Source organism: Cavia porcellus, unplaced genomic scaffold, assembly GCF_034190915.1.
Source record: "Cavia porcellus strain 051 isolate PalLab524CR breed Dunkin Hartley unplaced genomic scaffold, mCavPor4.1 scaffold_23, whole genome shotgun sequence".
NCBI lineage: Eukaryota > Metazoa > Chordata > Mammalia > Rodentia > Caviidae > Cavia > Cavia porcellus.
Genome location: NW_026947506.1, coordinates 36435094 through 36457671, shown reverse-complemented (window position 1 = coordinate 36457671; position 22578 = coordinate 36435094). Strand labels below are relative to the sequence as shown.

The 22578-nt window shown below is 42.6% G+C and overlaps 2 protein-coding genes and 1 long non-coding RNA gene across 5 annotated transcripts in view; 2 read left to right on the top strand and 1 right to left on the bottom strand.

Moving 5' to 3' along the window:
• Positions 1-7058: 7058 nt before the first annotated feature.
• On the top strand, positions 7059-11067 carry Ocm (oncomodulin; the record flags this gene model as incomplete). Its single annotated transcript, NM_001172988.2, is given in 5 exon segments — positions 7059-7109; positions 7851-7917; positions 8459-8591; positions 9133-9242; positions 10774-11067. Coding segments are annotated over 4 exon segments (330 nt in total). The 3' UTR covers positions 10800-11067.
• LOC134472492 (uncharacterized) lies at positions 8382-15316 on the bottom strand. Its single transcript, XR_010042336.1, has 4 exons — positions 15217-15316; positions 10161-10244; positions 9175-9366; positions 8382-8571 (listed from the first exon to the last, which is right to left on the bottom strand). It is a non-coding gene; the product is annotated as an uncharacterized LOC134472492 (long non-coding RNA).
• Positions 15317-19445: 4129 nt separating this feature from the next.
• The window catches only part of Ccz1 (CCZ1 homolog, vacuolar protein trafficking and biogenesis associated), a 30128-nt gene continuing 26995 nt past the window's right edge, over positions 19446-22578 (top strand). The window contains exons 1-5 of one of the 3 annotated variants that reach the window (XM_063234153.1): positions 19446-19647; positions 21158-21255; positions 21349-21442; positions 21940-22017; positions 22184-22231. In XM_063234153.1, the coding sequence (XP_063090223.1) occupies positions 19528-19647; positions 21158-21255; positions 21349-21442; positions 21940-22017; positions 22184-22231 (438 nt within the window). In that variant the 5' untranslated portion in view covers positions 19446-19527. Of the gene's footprint in view, positions 19679-19828; positions 19903-21157; positions 21256-21348; positions 21443-21939; positions 22018-22183; positions 22232-22578 lie in introns of those variants that run through there. The other 2 variants (XM_063234154.1, XM_063234155.1) reach the window with 2 other exon arrangements.

Genomic DNA, 22578 nt, shown 5'->3' with positions numbered 1-22578 from the left:
GGGGGATGAACATGATGAAGATCGAGATTTTTGATCGATAAAGATCGATAAAGATCCTCATATTCTCCACCAGATTCTTTTCTTTCTATATTTCAACATTTTCTCTTTCACTGAAACCACCACTACATCCAGTCCTTTCTTCTAATGTCCTTTTCTTCATACTTTGGAGTGTCACACACATTACACTCTGACCTTCTGGCCCAGCTCACATCCCTGCAAATTTTACACTGCTGGGCATTAGCACTAAATAGGCGGTGGCTCTTTTCTGCCAGTTCAGTGCCCCCGGCTTTTATCCTCTTGGCCTCAGTTGTTTCTCCTGACCACACTGATTACAGCTGGTTCCTCTAGTGAAGTTTACATTGCCACATTTCTTGTCAGGGCAAATCCAGTCTCCACCACTGACTCGGAAATTCCTGGTCAACATCTTGGCTGCCTTCACTACCACAGCCTCTTACAGGAGAGCTGTCTCTTCTTCTTCTTCTTCTTCTTCTTCTTCTTCTTCTTCTTCTTCTTCTTCTTCTTCTTCTTCTTCTTCTCCTTCTCCTTCTCCCCCTCCTCCTCACCCTCCTCCTCACCCTCCTCCTCCTCCTCCTCCTCCTCCTAGTACTGGGTTCAAATCCAAAGCTTTGTGGTGCTAAGCAAGTACTGTACCACTGAGCTATAGAGCCCTAGTTACTGGAGTATCTGTTTTCCCTTTTTCTCATAGGGCTAATGAAACTTCATAGAGTTATTGAAATAATTAAATGACACAATGACGTATTATTGGTAAACTGGATACTGTTGTACTTATGGTTGTAAATTGTAAGCAGGGCTGGCTTTGTGGGTATGAGATTTATAGTCTTCAGGGTCCTACACTTAGAAAGACCATACTTAACACTCTGTTACCACTGTGTTGAAACCCCTCTCTCTGTCTCTGTCTCTGTCTGTTTCCTGGTACTGGGGTTTGAATCCAAGGTCTTTGCACTAAGTCATATCCTCAATCCTTTTTGAGACAGGCCCTCAGTCTTTACTGGTGCTAAATTGCCCAGGTTAGGCACAAACTCATGATCCTCCTTCCTTAACTTCCCAGAGTGCTGAGATTATAGGCATGCTCCATTAGAACTGGCTTGAAATTCTGAATAACTCTGAACGGGGAGATTTGCATCTTTCTTTGCACTGGCTCTACTGGCCACGTAACCAGTGGTCGTGCTGACCCTTATTTCATTGTTGAGTCTCAGGAGGTGACAAGGGATGCTGTCCCAGGGTTCACAAGAGTGGTCAGCCCAGTTAGCGCTTATAGACGAGGGCCATGTGCTCTTGGGGACCTACCCCCCCCCCTCTGCCATTCTCTCAGGAAACCTGCAAGCTGCCCTTCTTTTTCAGCTCTGAGATGTTTTAGTCTCTGATAGTGAAGAGCAATATCTTTGCCTTGCTAAGGAGCTTGTCCTAAGCCCTCATGCATCAACTTATTAAACGAGTCATTGCTGAGCCTCTTTGAGCGGGAAAGGAAATACCTTCTAGAGAAGAATCTCATTTATAAATAAACACACCTCTGTAACTCTAGAGCCCCCGAACCATCTCACCACACAGAGACATCAGATGCTTGATGCTACAATTCAGATTTTTTTTTTCTTTTTAGCTTTTCTAACTTGTCTGTCAGAAGTTTCTTTTCTGTGGGCCATGCTTTTTCATCACTCACATTTAGGAAGCTAGGCTTTAACTGGGCATGTTGGTGCACGCTTATAATCCCAGTACTCTGGGAAGCTGAGGCAGGAGGATCACAAGTTGAAGCCCAGCTGGGTCACTTGGGAACTTAGCAAGACCCTGTCGCAAAATAAGTAAATAAGGACTGGAATATAGCCTAGCACAAAAGCCCTGAGTTCAATCCCCAGTAGCCCCCTCACCCCAAATCTAGGAGCACATGTTCTTTCACAATTTTTCTAAGACCACGTAAAATATCGAAGAGTTTCCTCTGCAATTGGCCTTCTACATCAGCCTCTCTAAGCTATTCTGATAATATGTTTAGAAACTATCCTGTCAGTGTCAGGAAGTTGTGTATTCAGGAATCTCACACAAAGCTTGGCGCCCCTTCCCCTCCTCTCCCTTCCCTTCCATTCTCTCTCTACTCCTTCTCCTTCTCCTTCTCCCCCTCCATGGGAAGCCCCAAAACACATGGACCATTATTTAAATGAGACGTCAGACCCTCACCACATCCACCTCATGGTCTCTCATCCCTGTTCCTGGAGCCTCCAGAGTGTCAAATGCCAGGCTCTGAGGTCTGAGTGTTACAGCACACCAAGTCCTTACCTTCCAGAAACTTCCATTTGGTGGAAGAGAAGAATGATAAGCAAGCAAGCAAACCAGCTCATCTCAGAGCATGGAACATGCCTTAGAGAGAAAACCCAGAGGGCTGAGGCTGGTGGGAGGACAGGCGGCCTCTACGGTGGGCCGGAATGATGTTCCCTTTCTGCACAGCAGGCTAACTGCCTTCGGCACAGGATGTGGCCACTTCATGAGTCCCATCAAGCAACTCCATTCACAGCCCTGAGTTGAGTGTCTGGGTCTTATTTGGTAGAAGCCTAGAAAAGCCTTGCCATCAGTCACCCCAGGTATAGAAAGTCAGCTGTCGCAGGCCAGAGTCTGACCCATCACCTCCAATGGCCACACCTCAAGCCATCGTCAGAGGGCAGAACCACCTTTCTTATCTTCTAAGTCAACTTACTTTTTGGAGTAAAACCTACCTGACAGAAAAATACCTGGGAAAGTTCCATAAACACAGCCATGTAGCAAGCACTCAGATTAAGAAATAAAACATTATCAATACCCCAGGACCTCTCCACTTCCAACCTCTATCCTCCCCTCAAATGTAACTCCTACTCCCATATAGTACAGCGGATGACTTTTGCCTGTAATTTTTTAGAGTCTCTAAATTTCCCAGGTTGGTTTTAAACTTGAGATCTTCCTGCCTGAGCTTCCCAAAGCACTTACAGGTAGGTACCACTATGCCTGGTTCGGATATATATATATATACACCTGGAATTGAACTCATGACCTTGGTTTGCCAAGCAAGCACTTGTGCTGCCTAGCGAAGTCCCCAACCTCAAATATCTTCATTTTTAAAAATACTGAAATGCAGGGCGAGGATGTAGCTCAGTGGTAGAGTGCCTGCCTAGCATGCAGGAGGCCAGTAACAGCCTAAAAAAGAGCTGCCATTAATTCCTGCCCACTCCCTGTGCACCAGGTACAATGGTTATGAGTGGGTTGTATATCTCACCACTTTTAAAAAGGGGAATTGCGGCTCAAGGTGAGAGACTTGCTCAGGTTTGCATAGAGAGACAGTCCATTTATTCCACGGACACTGTTATTGAATTTTTACAATGGAACAAGGAATGTCCTAATGAGAGACTGAATACAAAGTTGGATGATGACCAGAATAGAATGCTGACCCAGTATCTACAGCAGCCAGCCGAGGAAATGAGCCTGTTATCTACAGGTTGAACTTGCAGGAAGTCAGGTCGCTGTCTCTAGCAAACAGTCCAGGAAGCCAAACATTAACCAATGCAACTGTCAGTCCCAGAGAGCCAGGACTCCATCAATAACTGACAGCTTCTCTAATTATTATTATTTTTTTTGTACTAGGGATTGAACCCAGGGCCTTCACACTGAGCTGCAAACCTTTTTTTTTTTTTTTTTTTTAGCTTTTTATTTTGAGAAAGCATCTTGCTAAGTGGCTCAGTTGTCCAAGCTTGTGATCATCCCTCCTTGGTCTCCCAGAGTTCTGGGATTATAGATGTGCACCATCATGCCTGGCTCAGCGTCCTAATTTTTGTCTCTGATTCTACCTAGGCCAACTGGAGAAAGCCAAATAAATGGTCTTAACCAATTATGGCCATTCCAAGCATGTTTACTGGATTTCTGTCATTTCTTTCTTTCTTTCTTTGTTTCTTTCTTTCTTTCTTTGTTTCTTTCTTTCTTTCGTCTTTTTCAGATAGGATCTGTTTATGCAATTCAGGCTGGCCTTGTGCTCACTTTGTAACCCAGGCTGGTCTTGAACTCATTAATAACCCTCCTGCTTCAGCCTCCTGAGTGTTGGGATTACAGGTGTGTGCTACCACATCCATTGTCACCTCTATTTTCTATCAGAAAAAAAAAAGCAAGAATATCTGAAGTGTCTGCTTTAATTCCTGTGATATTTTCATTTAAATGGGCAGCTTTCTTTCATATTTCTGTCTCTATGGATAATTGTAAACACTTCCTCGGAAAGAAAGTGTTCTGCTGGTTTCTATGGCAACTTAATGTTGGAAATCTAGTTCAAAACTCTTGAGACATTTTCAGAAGATTTTTAAAGAGCTGGATAGGTTGGTGCTGGGATGAGAACAATGTTTTCAAGACTCTTATTACTGGTTTAATCTGTTCTTTTATCAAAGAATTACTAAGCATCCAACACACGGCAGGTCTGTGCTAGACACATGGGGTGATCAAAATGTATACTGTGAACGCTTAAGATTTAGAAAGTTATTACAGTAAAAGAGGCATTGCCATCAATTCCTTTCAAAATACTCCTCTTGGCTTCGAACACACTTATCACTGTTGCCACTTTCTGAACCCCTTCTGGAAGTTTTCTTTTTATGTTTTTTTTTTTTAATTTTGAAAGGAATAAAACAGAACAAATCAAAAATGACAACAGTATTGAATTTCAAAAACAAGGCAGAAGAAAATCCCCCATAGTGGCTATATTGCATAGACTACTGGGCCCAGGCTTGCAGAGTCAGTATCAGTACTAGCATTAAGCTGTGTTTTGTACCTCAGTTGCTCTCATCCCAGCCTGTGATCCTCCAAATCAGCCAGTTGCCTACCTGGGAAAGAGGGGATCTTCTTGTCTCCTAACCCGGACACCAGCTAGCTCACGAGAAGAGAAGGCTGACCTCTTGGTTCTTTTCCTGGCCCACAGCTGTCGCTGGCTCGTGGGAAAGGCAGCCTCGCTTCCTGGTTCCTTTCTTGGCCCATGGCTGCCACTGGCGCAGGGGAAAAGCAGGCTGACTAGATCTTGTGTTGTCATTTTGTGCCTACCTCCATGTCTTGAACTGATTCAAAACATTTCCTTTTCATGGTCATTTTGACTTTGAGGTCAGACATTTCACAGTTCCAGAGCCAGTGAATAATAACATGGATGAACTGTTGTGTTTTTTGAGTCTGCCTTTCTGTTGGATGGCGCTCAGCAGCAGCACTTGCTGTATTTTTTTTTTATCACACACTCAGGAAAGAGGATTTCCAGAACCGCTTCAGAAAGTGGTGGGAATGATGGGATAATTGTGTTGGAGGTAAGGGGGAATAGTTTGAAGGAGTTTAAAGGCAGTGTCTTCTATTGTAATAAATTCTTTTTAAAATCTAAAATAAGGCACCATATATTTTGATCACACCTTATAATAGAAAATAAAATGTGAGCAAGCTGGATATGGTGCAGGCCTGAGGTTTGGTAGTCTGTGAGATGTTTTAGGTACCTTTGTGATAAACTACTCTTTGGTGGCACCAAGACACATACAGTGCTGGGTGGAGGTAAGGAATATATTTTGGGGCACTTGAAAATGCGCTTTGAGTTGGTAGCATCCAGGGAAAGTCCGAGGCCCCTCTCTAGAATTCCGGGACCTATGTGTATACTTAAAATAGACAAACTGGAATCCAGCCTTTGAAAAGAAGGAGATTCTCTCACATGCCACAGCAGGGACAACCCCCAGGAACACTATGCTGAATGAAACAAGCCAAGCGTGGAAAGAGAAACGCTGTGTGGTTCCAGCCACATGAGGGACCTAGAGTGGTCGGGCTCCCTTGGAAAGTGGAATGGTGGTTGATAGGAGCTGAGTGAGAGGTTCAGGGGGTTCAGAGCTTCACTGCTGCAGAATGAAAAAGTTGCAGGGGTCTGTTACACAATAACAGTATATCACTGACACTATTGTACTGTATGGACACTTAAATGGCTAATATGGTACATGTTATGTGGGATTTGGGGGGGGTAGTTTTGTTCTTTTTTTGTGTGTGTGGTGTTGAACCCAGGCTTTCTTTTCTTTTTTTTTTTTTTTGAGATAGTATCTTGCTGTGTCACTAAGTTACCCAGACTAGGCTTGATCTTGCAATTTTCTTGCCTCAGTCTCTAGAGTACTGAGATTATAAGTGTGCACCACCACACATGGTTCTGTATGTGTGTATTACAATAATAATATAAAACAGAAGTACCCATCTGGGGAAGTAGCCCAGCAATAGAGCATTCACTTGCCATGCTTGAGTACAGGAAGGAAGGAAGGAAAACAGGAGAAGAAACAAAGAAATAAGAGTCTAGCATAGTGACAACCACATAGAGAGACAATATATATTTGCTGAAAATGAAAAGCTTTTCTATAAATATTAGTTTAGGGTTTGTTTGATTTTCTCCCATTTTTCTCTTCTTATTGGTGCTGATGATCAAATCCAGAGCCTGGCACACACTATCACTGAGCTACCTTCTTGTCTCCTTTTTGTCCTTTGAGTGTGCAGATTTAGCTGGGAAACATCAAAGCCAAGGTGTTTGTAGGGAAGTCACCTGGCCAGAGCCACCACCTTTGCTGGACAAGTCCTGTGTGTCCACTGCAGGCTGCTGACTCTGAGCTCCTCAATCCTGGATTGAGGTCAACCTTGCACACCCACAGTTTCGGCAGCTGAAAACAGACCTGCCTCAATGACGGCCACTAACATCTGGGGAACCCTTCCAGTTTACAGAGCACCCCTGTGTGTGGTGATCTCCTTTCAGCCACCACCTCCCCCTCTTCACCGGGCCTCTAGTGTCTTCTCCCCTCTTTGCCAGCAGGGCTCGTTTGCAGAATTGAAACCTTAGTTAAGGTTTGTTGAGGTTTGTTTTTTAAAGTTGGCTGTTCCCACCCATGGTCCCTTGAGCTATAAATAGAAAAAAAAAGTTTAATTAGTAAGGTAAGACATCCGATCTACATCCACTTGATCCCTGAAAAGGAAATCTAAGAGGTTGTAACTATCACTTTTTCGATCCTATATAAGGTAGGTCAGGAAGGTAGCAAAAGCACATCTGTGTTTGACTCTTTCAACTGTTTTTCCCCCTGACTCTTCTTGGGGGAAAACGTAAAAGGGTAAGTATCTGGGCTTTGCCAGACCCCAAGGTCTTCTTTTCTCCAAGCATTCAAGTGAGGTTGCGCGTGTTGCCCTCAGATTTCTCTTTTTCTATGGCTTTCATGCCCAGAGGACTCTCACCTCTGGTCGTGTCCCTTCATCTGAGTCCCACCCTCCAGGACGGGCATGGCTTCCACATGGCTCAGCTGTAGCCCACGCTGTCTCTTTTCCCACATGGAATTTGCAACATTTCTTTGCTGATCTATCAGGATGCTGTTACGTTTACAACATGGTTTATTTTTAGTGTTTTGCAGCTGCCTGTGTAAGTGATTGATTATGTGTACATGATTTTTATAAGAAAACTGAATCAAGTATTTCTCTGGGTGGTATTTAAAAATGTCATCTTTGGAATCTATTCAGGAGAAAGCAGTGAGTGAGAAGGCCGGGATTTTTCCCTTGTCTGGGTTTTGCTTGGATATTCTGTTTCCTCACTGCATACACAAGAGTCTATAGTATTTAAAAAATTCTAGACAGGGGCTGGGATGTGGCTCAGTGATAGTGTACTTGCTGGCATGGACAGGGTCCTGGGTTCAGTCTCCAGGAAGAAAAGAGGAAAGAAGAAAGGAAGGAAGATAGGAAGAAAGAAAGAAAAGAAAGAAGAAAAAAAAGCATATAAGTAACATAGTGGGTGAACACGGGCCGTGTGTCTCCCTGGATGTGTGTGCTCCTGTCTGCCGTTTCTCATTCTCCTGTGTGACTAGGTGAAGATGAGCATCACAGACGTGCTCAGTGCTGATGACATTGCCGCTGCCCTGCAGGAATGCCAAGGTAAAGGGCTGGGGGCCAGCTGTGGGTGTCTCCCATATTCCCACCTCCAGGGAAGCAATGGAAATGAGCATGTGCACTTTGCTGAGTGATCACAGAATCAGAGGATGAAATTGCTTGGAATTAAATACCGATAGTGATGAAAATATGGGACTGAGCAGGTGACCACATTACTGTAAGGTGAAAAAAACTTAGGAGAAGTGGGGATAGAGTAAATTAAGCCTGTTTGAATCCAATGATTGCATTTCCTCCACCATTTAGGCCAGGATTCAGATGCACAGCCTGTTGGGGAGGGGAGAGAGACAGAGGAGAGAGGAAAACTGGGCAGAATTAAATGGAGAGGGCAGCTGGGGGAGCGAGAATAGCAGATGACACCACAGTCGCCTACCTTGACCATCTCAAGGTCTTGGGCCAGCCACACACTCCCGTAGTTCAAGGATGCTATGAAAGCCAATTTAATAATCTTTGTCTTCAGCACCATGGCCCAAACATAGCATGTGCTTCAAGGAGTATCAAAATAACCAGTCCATTCTCTGTTCTTCAGATCCAGACACTTTTGAGCCCCAAAAATTCTTCCAGACATCAGGCCTCTCCAAGATGTCAGCCAGTCAGGTGAAAGACGTTTTCCGGTTCATAGACAATGACCAGAGTGGATACCTGGATGAAGAAGAGCTTAAGTAAGCTTTGTCCCCAGCACCCCGACATTGCTAGGCCTCTGGGATTGCAGGGGCCCAGTTTGCTCTACACAGTGGGAACCTTTGGCTGCACCTTGTGGAAGTAGAGGACAGAGCGTGTGGACTTTGCCGAGTTGTTCACATTTATGTGTAAATAACCTCACACAAAACGCCAAACAAGGTGCTGAAGACCTAGGTGCAGTGTCCTTAGCTTACGACATTCCTTTGCCAAAGAGACTTAACAAAACGCTTTAAAGACTCTTAAATAAGAGCAGGGATATAGCTCAGTGGCACAGTGCCTGCCCGGCAAGTGTGAGGTTATGAGTGCAATCCTCAGTACCGGAAAAAAGACTTAAAAATAAGTACCTGCCACTAGTTTCTACAGCACAGCAAATCATTACTTGCTAAGGCGTTGACTGACTACTATGACTACTAGAAAGAGGGGATGGGCTAAACAGAAAGCAGGAAGCGAGGGAGGGAGGGAGGAAAGCACAGAGATGAGTGGTCTTTCAGAAAATCCCCATCCATCTTTATTATCCTGTAGGTTTTTCCTCCAGAAATTTGAGAGTGGTGCTAGAGAACTCACCGAGTCAGAAACCAAATCTTTGATGGCCGCTGCAGATAATGATGGAGACGGAAAAATTGGGGCTGATGGTATGTCCACAACTAACAGTTTAGAACACATAGCTCAGGGAGCAGGCGTGGGGACTTGGGCCATGGTATCAGGCAGATAGTTAAAGCTCCCTTTCTCAATCCTGCTGAGCCTCAGTCTTCTTATCTGTAAAATGGTACCGAAAGTGAGGATGCCAACTTTGAGAATAAAAATTCTGACACTGCTGGGCGATAGCTCATTGCATAGCATATGCTCAGCATACATAAAGCCCTGGGCTCCATTTTTAGCACTGCTAAAAACAGCAGCAAAAATCTGGCATGATGCCCAGGGTATTCAATAGCAGCTCGTCCTCTGGTCATTGTCTATGAACTAGAAGAAATCCTTCACCTGATGAGGACACCAGCTAATTACCTGGCCAGTTACCTGCAAGATACTCTGATATACCTTGAAAGTAATGTGAAGGCTTTATGTGAGGCCCCCACGAAGGGACTGGCTGGCATTCTCCAGTGTGTCTCACATCAAAGGGTTTATTGCCTTGCATGCAAAACCTCTCAGCTTTCAAGGGTTTAAACAAAGTATATACATTTTATTAGTCATTAGCCCACCAAAAGGATCATATTTTTTAAAAAAAGAAGACAGCACTTATGGACCCTTCCATGTGCAAAGCCCTAGATTGAAATGTTATCACCAGTGTAATTATTATCACTGTATTTTGCCATGTTGCTGATATGCTTTTCAAGGACTTTGTGCCAATTCAGGAGAACCTAGGGTGGTCCTGTTGGTGACACTAATTTGAAATCTGAAAGTGTTACCTTAGATCCTTCAAAATACATCACTATAGCTTACTACAACAGGGGTTAATGCAGTGTCTATGGATAGCTCAGAAAAATAGTTTAGGCATGAGAGGATTGATTTATTTATACATAACCATGAAAGACTTCCAAAAAGACCAAGCTTACCAACAAGTACAATAGGCTGGAGATACAGCTCGGTGGTAGAGCACTTGCCTAGCATGTGTAAGGCCCTGGGTTCAATCCTCAACACTGCAACAAAGAAAAAAATAATAACAAACATAAAGTAAATCCCAGTTTTTAATTTTCGAGCTGCAGCACTAACATCTTATTGTTACCACCACCTTTCTTTTAGCACTATAAATTTCCAGGGGTAAGTTTAGATTGCACTAGAGAAAAGTTGGTTCAAAGATCCACCTTCTTATTTCTTAAAAATGCAATATACTGCCACAGACTAGAGAAAGAAGACCTCTCCTTTTTGTCTTCAATTGGCCAGGCTAAAAAGTAAACATTCACAGATTGCAACACAATTATCCAGAAATTGATTGGGGGATAGTGAGTTCTAAAGATGAAGGTATTTGGTAAGGAAAATTTTGCAGAGAGACAGGATGCTATCGAGATATCCTGCCCAGTTTTCTTCCTTTTGTGTCCTCCAAGGAGACCATGCTTGTTGTATGAGAATGTGCTTTATCATTCCCTTCCCTCTTCAGAGCTCTTATGGTGACAATGCCTCTGTGAGGTACCACCCTCACTGACCCTATGCTCACCTCTTCTGTTTTAGAATTCCAGGAAATGGTGCATTCTTAAAACCCCAGTCAGTGGAGAACAGAGAGAAAGGGACACTCAGCTGGAAGGCCTCCAAAGTCTTGGGAATGGGAAACCCCACATCCTACCACAAACTAATTCACTAATTCCCCCCAAAATGCTTCTGAGATTTGCTCATTTCTCAAGTGAGGAAATAAGACACACTCCAAGGCTTTTTTTGGTGATGGGTTTGCCCTGATGACTCCTGTAAGGTCCCCTACAGGCAATGCCTTTAAAAATCACCCAATAAAGACATCTTCTTGTCATTGGCTGATGTGTGGGTGTGTTTTATTTTTTCCCCCTGGCAAGGTTGAGAAACCCACTTGGGTGTGGCGGCACCTACATATAACCTCAGCACTTTGGGAGGCTGAGGCAGGAGTATCACAAGTTCAAGACAATCTGGGTAACTTAGTGATTTAGCAAGAGCATGTCTCAAAATAAAACATTCTTTAAAAGGGTGGGAATGTAGCTCAGTGTGAAGGCACTGGATTCAGTCCCAGTATTGCAAAAAAAAAGGGGAGGGGGTACTTAATTAAGTGAGTAGGAATCAAAGAGCCTTCCAAAGATCTCAGGTCACCTCAAACACTGGGCAAGCCACACTGACATTGTATGCGAAGAGGCAGGAAATCGGGTTTAAAAATAGGAGTGTCATAAACAAATGGCATTATCAAGCTAGAATTTTTTCTTAGAGATTCATCTGACTCTGAAATTAGTAGGAAGAGATTTTCAGCCAGCATAAACTCACTCTTTCTGCCACAGGGGCTCCATTGCCACAAGACAGATCTAAGTCACAGGACAAGACCAAAGGGCAGAAGCTGGAGAAGGCTTCAGAGCCAGGCCTCGGGTTAGGTTAGGCCGGCTCAGCGCAAACAGACCCACTGTCAAGTGCATCTTTCTGTCCCTCCCTTCTCTCTGTCTCCCTTCCCTCTCTCCCTCCGTCCTCCTCCCCACCTTCTTAGAAAAACAGGCTCTTGACCCCTGTCCTCACCCAACCTTCTGCCACCATTTTCCTGGCTCTTAGGCAACACCTCTGGAACGGGTGACACCGAGCTTTGCCTTACCTGCAGGCCAGCCCAAGGGTCCTGTTACAGGGTTGTCGTGAAAGTTGGGTGGCCCCAGCCAGGAAATTGTCATTAGGCTAGTTTTCAGGTGGCCGGCCGAGCTGTTCTCTCGCTGACCCTGAGAGCTGAGGACTCTTAGGAGTCACTGAGGCATTCTCCTGCATGTCTGTGTAAAACCTCTCACCTTAACCCAAAGCTAACCTCACTGCATTGAGGATCTCCAAGACTGCTTCCCAAAGGCTAAATAGCTAGTGAGATTTGAACCTTTGTTTCTTGGAAGGTCGTAGTTAAAGCATTTTTCAAAGTAGGGGTCACATAAAGAGATCTCAGCCGGGCTGGTGTCCCATGTCTGCGACCCCAGCATTCTGGGAGGATGAGGCAGGAGGATCACATGTGCCAGCTCAGGTTTTTGAACACGTATCAGTTTGAAGACTATGAAGTGATATTATACATGGTACTATTTGGATCAACAAAACCCATAAAGGTAGTTTTCAAATGAGTCAAAATTGGGAAATTCAGCTTTAAAATGAAACTCTCTTGGGGAAAGCCAAAGAATGGACCTAATTTCTTGGCAGTCTCTCTTGTGCCTGTCCCTGCCTCCTGTTCCCCACACAGTCGTCTCCACCCTTGTGCCGATTTCTGGCAGGAAGCTGGCTAATTCCCCTCCCCTGCCAGCTTCCCTGGGTACATGGAAATGTCTCGCGGATGGACTTGTGAATCCTTCAAAACACAGAAAAGAGGAGGACCTTCCTCTTCCATGCACTTCCCCCAGGGGCCTTAGTTCTTAGAACAGTCACATTTTTACATGGTACTGTATGCTAGGGTTTTGGTCCTTTATTTTCATTTCATTTTGTGATTCCTCCCCAGCAGATTTTTTCCCCTTTTTTGTTTGTGGTAGTGGAAACTGAACCCAAAGCCTTCACACTGAGCAACCCCAGTCCTTCCTGTTTTTTTCTGGAAAAAGAGGTAGGGAGGCTTGTACTTGGGATTCCCCCTGATTCAGCCTCGCATAGTGCTGGGATGACAGATGTATGCCACCACAGCCATTTAAAAACAAATTTAAAAATATTACCTGAGTTCAGTTACTACATAGATTGGTACAAAATAATTTGTTTTAAAATGAATCACAGCCCAGTGTGATGGTACATGCCTGTAATCCCAGACTCGGGAGGCTGAGGCAAGAGGATCACTACGAGTCTGAGGTCAGCAGGACTACATAGTGAGTTCAGGGCCAGCTTGAACTATAAAGTGAGACCCCGTCTCAAAAAAGTTAAAAAAAATTTTAATGGGTCATATTTACCAAGTGTGGTAGCCCATGCCTGTAATGCCAGCTCTCAGCAGGCTGAGGCAGGAGGACCGCCACAAATTTGAGCTCACTGGGTCTACTTAATGAGTTCAAGGCCAACCTGAACTATTTAGTGAGACCCTGTCTTAAACAAAACAAAACAGGTCACGATCAGCATGTATCTCATAAAAAATAATAAAACGATATATAGTGAAACATCAACAATGGCTCCATCTAACAGGGAGGATCACAGAACAATGAGCTAAGATTGGAGCCTTTTTAAAAAGCGAAGTACAATGACTAAAGCAAATTAAGAGCAAAGATGTAGAATTTACCCAATTATAGTCACTACGCCAAAGGAGCAATAAATTCTGATTCCAAGAAGCTTACACATCTCAGACTGTAATTTAATGAAAGCCTTATATAGTGTTCTGTTTCTGAAATCTTGCTTATTTTTTAATCATTTGTATTTTGCATTCTAGAAAGACTTTTTAAATATAACATATCCAGAATCAAATCAAAACTGGAAACTCTCCAAAGGAAGTTCTAACAATCCAGGAAAAGGCTTAACAAGCATGTAAAAAGCCCTACTTGTATACTTGCCTTCCATATGTTTACCTGACTTGCAGATGACCACAGACTTAGCACACAAGACACAGTCTCGTGGCCAGGCACACATCTGTAATCCCAGTACTCTGGGAGAATTGCAAGTTTGAGAAATTTAGTGAGATCCTGTCTCAAAAGGAAAAGGAAAAAGGGACTAGGGCTGTAGCTCACTATATGAAATCCCTGGGTGCAATCCCTGGTACTGAAAAACAGTTTTCAATAATAAAATGAATATTTTGACTTTAAAATGAAAGCCTAAACTGCAACATTGGTTATAGAGCTGAAAAATAATTTTTTCCTAACTGTTTATAAAATATGGCTCCAATTCTGGCTTTATTATTACTTTTAACTCTAGCTTTAATGTTGATTCTTGTTCTTTCATGCTTTTAGTTTATAGCATAGTAGAGTAGTTCATAATTTAATAGACTTCGAAGCTAGCTTTGTAAATGCCCATAATTGTTGAGAGTAAATGGGTTATAACACCTCAAACATGACCTAGTATTTTCTTTCACCGTCTGCACATTATGAAATATCTGTCTAGCTAGGCATGGTGGTGGATGCCTGTATTCCCAGCACTTGGGAAACTGAGGCAGGAGGATTGCTGCAAATTCGAGGCTAGCCTGAGCTTCAAATGAATTCAAGGCTAGCCTAAAGTGCATAGGGAGACATTGTCTCAAAAAAAAAAAAAAAAGAGAAAGAAAGAAAGAAAGAAAATAAAAGAAAAAAGAAAGTTTATAAGATTTTTAAAACAAGTAAGTTTTCGAAATAAGTATTTCCAGCTCAAAAACAAACTGTACCTGGCATGGCAAGTATGTGTCTATTCAGGTTTACAAGATACATAGTTAATTCGATGTAAGCACTACAGTTTAATCTTGGGTAATGAGTACTCAGGTATCTAATTTCAAGCAAAAACCGATCTTCTATCTCCTCTGCTAATGTTAAGCTACGGTATCACTTTGCAAACACTTAAGAAGACAGATGAAATTGGAATCACCAGGATAGTTTCCACCTTGCCTGTTAATTTATTCACTGGAAAGACTATACATTTACATAATGTTTTGGTGGTTTCAAAAGGTGACTTTTTGATCTAAAGGATATAACTGCAAGTTTATTTAAATGTGTAGGATAGAGAACCATATTGCTGAGTTTTTCTTGGATCATTGAACAGAACTGACTGCAATCTCACTGTATTAATCTCCACTTTGTATGCTTTAATTTTGTAATCTGGACAGCTGTTTGTAAGATGACAACGTGTGATATATTAACTAGTGAACTCTTAATGTATATTTTTTTCTCTTGAAATTCTGTATTACTTCTAGCTTTTTACTGTCTTGCTTCGTTTAGTTTTGTTTTTCTCTTTAAATAAAAAAAAAAGGTGACTTTTTTTGGTGGTGGTAGTGGTGGTGGTGGGGATTGATTTTGACATTGTTCTCCTAGGGGTTAATAATGAGTATAAATGGATACTCACCTTAAATTGTTTTTAAGTCAGAAAGAATTTCAAGCAGAGAAGAAGCCAGGCAACATCAACATCTGCGTGTCTTGTTTTATCCAATCTTGGCACCTCCTGTGAATCTGTCAGGGTGGGTTGAAGATCTGTTGCCAGAGATCAGAGGGTGAAGCAGAACCCGTTCTGTCTATCTAACCTTTCCTCCTCTCTCCTCCCTCCCTCCTGATCTACTGGGGATTGAACCAGGACCTCTGCACTGAGTTACATCCCTAGCCCGATCGATTGATGGATGGGTCACACCTGACCTATTTTTAAATTTTTCAATCAAAGGAATCACATGTGTGTAAGATCTTTCCAGATGATCACATTAAGAGATATAGACTAAGGACAATTTTAAGAGTCGTTTGCCTCATGATGGAGTCATCTCTGAATGACACATGGTTTCTGGGTTCTGATTTCTAAATTAACAGAGAAAAGATTGATCTCTGGTTTATTCCTGCCAATAAAGTGAGATGAAGTGGTCCTTTATGTAGGCGGTCTGAGAGGTATGTATGGTGCACAAATCTTTACCCAGCAGCTTCTTCTTGGAGCTCAGTACAGCCTGAGAGGAGAACTCACAGGAAGAGAATTCACAGGCCACCCTGTGGCCAGCATCCCGTCAGCACCATGGGCAGAGCCAGAACTCTGGATGAGGAAAGTCCACCTCCAAGGCTTGCTTCTCCACCCTCCCTGCTCCCTGCCTCCATAACCTGTCACCATTCACTCATTCAATACAAAGTCACTGTGTGCTCTGAGGCAGGTACCGTGTTAGACAATGGCAAGGAGATGATGCCAATATAGTCCTGCTTTGGAGAAGCTTTTCTTTTGAGGGATGAGATATACAATATACGGCATCTTGTCCCAGAATCACCCATTCTGGAACTGCTGTGATCTTCTACTTGCAAATGTGTCTTTCCCACATCTTATCCCCCTTGAAACTTTGAGTTCACAAATTCTTTGTGGGAAATAGTTAGGAGTCCTACAACCAAACTTCATTTGAATTCCTCCTGTGCTGGATATCAGAATCACAGTTCGGGATTATGTCAGGCCATCTGGCCTCTTCTCCCTCTTGTGAGTGGTGGGTGCTGACATAGCAGAGCTCAGGATGGGAAAAAGGAGTAGTCTGCTACGTTCATGCACTGATTGCAGAGTGAGTCATTCTCATTCTTAGTCTTGTGGTCTTGAGTGGCCACAGACTATAGAACTTCTTCCTCATTTTGACCATAAAATCTGTTAGCTCTGAATTTCTCTGAATTGTTGCTGTGCCCAAGAATAATATTTGGCTGTTTCCTGCACCAACTAGGGTCTTTATTGACTATGCTCCTGTGACCACAGCTATTCTATTTTTGTAGACTCATTGTTACATGGAGGGAAACTCCATGAAACTGGCCACCTTCCCCAGCTCCACAGGGAAGCAAGACACACATGCTCTCTATGCTGAGCTCTCCAAACCTGTGTGGGTGTTGGAGACCACTACAAAGCGGCTCTGAGCAGGATTTAAAATTAACTACTTGGCTTTCTATGTTTATCTGTGAGTCTGTCCTAGACCTCCGCCCCTTGCCTGGGGACAGGAGCTGATTCATAGTAAGTCAACCTCTATGAATCACTGGTCCTGCTGAGGCCTATGGCGGCCTTTGAGGCCAGAGATACCTCAAAAGGCAAGATAAGGCCACATCTGCAGATGCTTGGCTCAGACATCAATTAAATAGAGACTACAGCTGCAGAAATTACTCCCTACAGTCTCACTCCTACATGTCTTCATGATAAGACAGTTCTCCTAAACTGACATGATCCATTACTTGGAGACATCCTTGAAGTGACTCCCAAGGTTTTCTCATTGCTCATTGCCTGTGCTTCCCTCAGTTTCCCTGCCCCTTGTTTTGGACCTAATAAAAATGGGCAGTCCAGAGAAGTCTTTGTCTTAGCCCTCAGTCTTGAACTCAGCTAAAGGGTTTGATCCTCCTGGAGCCCTAAAATCATACCACTTGTCTCATTTTATTTAAGCCTTCATTGTACACTGGTTTGAGAGACTGGGAATCGAGGTCATGTTGGATCTATCATCACTAGCAGTCTCTTGCACCTGTGTACACCCTAGGCCTGTGCTAGGACAGGAGGATGCATCAATGTCTAAGATTCTTTGCTCTGGAAACTTAAAAATATTTTGTTTCTGGGGTGTTTGGTACCATCTCTTGCTTGTGATAATTATTGTCACTAATTGTATGGATTAAGGCAAAGTGCATAAGGAAACAGAAAATGTCACCAGACCACACAGGTCCATGCTTCAATGATAACAGAAATGAAAACTGAAGCAATTACTATGAATTTGCAGGAAAAACCTTTAATTGACAAGTAAGACAGAATGGTTAAGGGACATTAGCCTGAGTTGCTGACAAAAATCAAGCTGGCCCCTTAGCAAAGGAAAGTAAGAGAAAATAGAAGAGACTTTAGCTTGAGAAACTGAAGAAGAGTATTATACTGGCCCATTAACAAAAGAAAGGGGACTAGTTGCGGGGGGGCTTGGGTCTGTTTGAGCACTGTCTCATTCCTGGTTTCATAGCTTAGGAGAAATCCTAATGTTTTGAGGAGTGATTCATTTCCTTTGACAAGACTGTTCTTACTTAGATGGAGCAAACTTGATTCCCATTTTGTATGGAGAAACTACTCCCACTTAGGCATATGATCTCACCACAGGGTGGTCTGTGAGGCTCTGGAGTAAAAGCTGGAAATTTTAGGTGTCCTTGAAAATTCTGAAAATTATTACCTCTTGTCTTGGTGTTGTCAGTCTTCAAGGGGGATGGGGTAGGCTGGGGAAATTTAAAACCTCATATTACTGATACTCCTCAAATGATTAATATCCCTATATACAGTTGAACAGGGATCTGAGCCCAATTTTTAAGGCAAAAAAGGAGGCAAAATGAAGGCAGAGAGGCCAAGCTTCATCCTACTTTTAGTTGCCATTTGGACATCTGCAGGTCTAGCTTCTAGGTTAATTGTTACAAAATCATTGACTAAGACTATGTTAACCACATATGTGTACAAAATACTCTTTACAAAGAACTCTTATTTGTAATCATCTAATGTAACATTCGCAATACTGTGAAGCAAGCATTAATCTCACTTCATGGGGGAGGAAACTGAGATTTTAGAAGGTTAAATGATTAGACAAATGGTAAACAAAAAGGCCAGAACTTAAGGCCAAGAATTTAAGAACTCAAGATTATTGCCAAAACATGTACTTCTAATGGCAGGATTTCATGTACTTAAAGTATAGTAGTTGGTAAAGTCAAGCACAAGGACAGGTAGAAATAATTTGTTGAATAATGATTATATGATGGACCCCTGATATACATTCATATTCCCATTTAATTATTAAAGTTCAATTTCCATGACGTATGAATTAACTATTAATCATTTTACAAATAAGAGCAACAGGAGAGAGGTTGTGTGATTGATCTATGGTCTCACATGTATTGAGTGGCAGAGTTAAAATATGTACCCAGATCTGCCTCAGTCCAAATTTCAATGCATTTCTTCCTTAAACCTGGTCTATGAGGTTGGATGAGGGAAGTGGTCTAAATTTCATGCATTGACACCAGGCAACCTAAACCAACGTCTTATGGAAGTTGGTCTGCTGTAAGGGCTTGAGTTCCAAATATGGAACATAACAAACCCTTCCAACTATGTCACAATCCACACGACTCAAAGGCTAAGGTAATCCCAGGGGTTTCAGGGTCTGAGAGTGGGCATCATGGGGTGAAGACCATGTATGATTCCACCTCTGCTGAACACACAGCTAGAGAAAGCGGTGGTTGATCAAGGGGGCTCCTAAAGTCTAGTAAGGACTCTGTAGAGGTGATGTGATGGTTTCAGTGCCATGCTGCAAGCACATACACCCCTAAGAGGGTTCATTTACAAGCCAGGCCTTTGCACATTTACATTCTCAGCTCAAAAAAAAACCCCAAAACCAAACAACAAAAAAAGCTGTCCCTGTTGCTTTTTTTTTTGGAAACGCGTAGCCTTAGCTTTAAGCGATGACAGAAATCTTGGAGCCAACAATAAATTTCGCCTACACCTAAACTCTACTGTACTGTTAATAAAAAGCTCAGCCCACGACTCAGAGAGGATCCAGGCCCACTCGGACATCTCAAAAGGAGACTCCGCGCTGAGGGTTCTCCTTCCGGGCTAGCTGCAATCACTTCCGGCACACAGCAAGCGAGGCGGAAGTGCAGTCTGCTCACAGCCGCTGTCTCTGGGCGGGCCGAGGGAGGCTCCCTAGTAGGGGGCCGGGCCGGGATGGCGACAGCGGCGGCCGGGGCAGGCACCGGGTCTTGGACATCCCAGGAAAAGCAGTTCCCACCGGCGCTGCTGAGCTTTTTCATCTACAACCCACGCTTTGGGCCACGCGAGGGAGAGGTACAGGGAAGGGGCTGCGCTTAGGCATAAGGTGACAGCCAAGGAGGGATTGGGGCGCCCGGCGGGCGTGGGTCCCTGGGAGCCGTGGGGTGCGCCCGGGTCGTGGCCCTTATTCTTGTGCCCACCTCGAGTGGCATTGATCGTTCCTGCAGCGTGCCAGGTGTGTGCCGGGCCGGGGGGCGGGGTACGGCAGAGACCGGATGATGCAGGCGGCGCGTTTCAGTTTCCGGATCGGTGCCCTTCTACGTAGTAAAGGTGCGGCAGGTGAATCGCTCCGCGCGGGTCGCCTCTCCTCTAGCTTTGCCGCAGTTCTGGGGAATTTAAATTGAACTCTGCCGGGCGTGGTGGCGCACTTGTTTTAATCCCAAAACTCTAGGATTAAAGGCAGGTTTGCTAATTTTAGTCCGGTCTGGGTTGTTTAATGAGACCACGTCTCAAAATTAAGACTTAAAAAAATTTTTTTATCTTAAAAGCAAAACAAAAAAAAGAATAAAAACGATACAGAACTTTTTTTTGAAAAGTAGGAAATTAACACTAGTATGTTGCATATCGTTATCTTAAAGTAGTTCAGGTTATTACGAGATTTAGGCACAAAAAAATGATCAAACAATTTTTTTTTTTAAAGATAATGGGAATATAGCTCAGTTCGAAGGTCCAGGGTTCAGTGCTTGGTACCGGGAAAAAAATGTTCTTTCGTTTTCTGAACTTGTCTTTGTTACTGGAAGTCTGATTTAGAAGTACGGAACCAGAATGTTGAATTGTGGTCCCAAAATAGTGCAAACGTGGAGGGTAAATGGAGGGTTTTTTTCTCCCCGAATTAGTAATAAATTACAGGAATTGTTCTGAAGTGAGCGTGGTGACATCTCCAAAGATGTGTGGAGCTGTGTTTTACCAGCAAATCACAATCGTATTAAAGGCTGTCTAAATGCTCATGAAATAGCTGAATTTTTAAATTTAAAAAAATGTATTTTTGTGGTACTGGGGTTGAACCTAGAGCCCTTGCACAGGGCTACATCCCCAGCCCTTTTTAGTTTTTAATTTTGAGACAGGAGCTTAAAGAATTTCCCATGCTGGGCTCAAAATTGAAATCCTGCTTCATCTTTCTGGAGTAATGGGATTATAGATGTGTACCATATCTGATTACCAGCTAGATTTACTTTTTCAGAGAGTGGTATTCCTATGTGTGTAGTCACATGCTTATTTCTTAATAAGTACTGGTTTAGTGCAAATCAGTGAACAGAAAGAAATCAGAGGTTTTCATTAAAATTATCTAGTACTACTTCGGAGGAAATGGGAACTGTGCCTTAGTGAATGTCACAGTTGCCTTTCAGACTGGTGGGCAGTTTTTACCCAATGATGAGAAGATAATTCCTGTTTTTGCAAAAAGGATTTTTAGAGTTTTGATGTTAGCATTTATAGCTGGAGAGGTCAGTGTTAAACTTAGCATTTTCAACAACTAAAGTGAAGTAATGTTTACATTAATATTGTGCTTGGTTTCTTCACACTTCAGGAGGAAAATAAAATTTTGTTTTATCATCCAAATGAAGTAGAAAAGAATGAAAAAATTAGGAATGTTGGCCTATGCGAAGCTATTGTACAGTTTACAAGGTAATGCCTTTAAATGAGCTTTTGTAGAGGTCGTTAAATTCTTGTGATCTAAGCTGGAGATATGCTCTAAAAATATTCTTTTACTCCTTTTAGAACCTTTAGTCCATCAAAACCTGCAAAATCTTTACATACACAGAAGAATAGACAGTTCTTCAATGAACCAGAAGAGAATTTCTGGATGGTCATGGTATTTACATACACAGTATATCTTTATTTCTTTCTTTTTTTTTTTTTTTTTTTGTCTTTTTCTTTTTTATTGGTACCGAGGATCGAACTCACGACTGCCTGCTTGCAAGGAAGGCACTTACGCTGCTGAGCTAAATCCCCAGCCCCCACAGTATATCTTTCTGTAGTTGCATAGTTTGCGTACCATACAGGTGGTATTTTCTGTTAGAAATTCAGGAAAGTCTCCTGGCTGTTGCATGAAAGTCAAATTACAGTAGAATTGATTGCTGTTTTAAAATTGAATTCCTGTTTGGTATATTTGTTATTGGCTGTTTTAAGAAGTTATACTTTAAAATTTAATTTTATTTTTTAATGAGATTTGAAGATTGATTTCACATAGATGGGCAAGCATTCTACCACTGAACTACAGCTCCAGCCCCAGGCGTCTTAAAATTAAGGCAAAATTAAAGACATATATAATCACTTCATTGTATAATTTCAGTTTATTCAACTTTGTAGGTAGTTCGGAATCCTATAATTGAAAAGCAAAGTAAAGATGGAAAACCAATTGTTGAATACCAAGAGGAGGAGCTGTTGGTAATGTGTCATTATTCATTATATTTTTAGAAAAAATACATTATTGAATGTATTCGATGACTTGGCCGGATTTAACTTGGTGCATTTTACAAATGTTTCTGAGGTCCACAGGAGGGAATCTTTGTTGTTTCTCTTGACTTGATATCTGTGCTCTTATTGTCTGCAGGACAAAGTCTACAGCTCAGTGCTGCAGCAGTGCTATAGCATGTACAAGGTAAGCATGATATTTTTTCTGATTTCTGTCCAGTTCCCCATTTATAGGTCTGAAAATTGTTTTCAAATATTTCTTAGACTGCAAAGTTCCTGTGTATCTGTTTTAGGGGAGAAAGCAGTGGGGCCTTTGAATCGGTTAGTGAAGTTTGTGTGCATACATTTTGTTCCATAAGTATTGAACCCCCTTCTCCTAGTCTTGCACTAGGAATATATCCTTGTTTGTGAATAAATGAATCCTTGGTGATTTATGTTAAGTGAAACTTAGTTATTAGTTCACTGGGGTTTGGGGGCGGTTGGGATTTTTTTTTTTTTTTTTTTTTTTTTTTGTGGTACTAGGAATTGAATTGA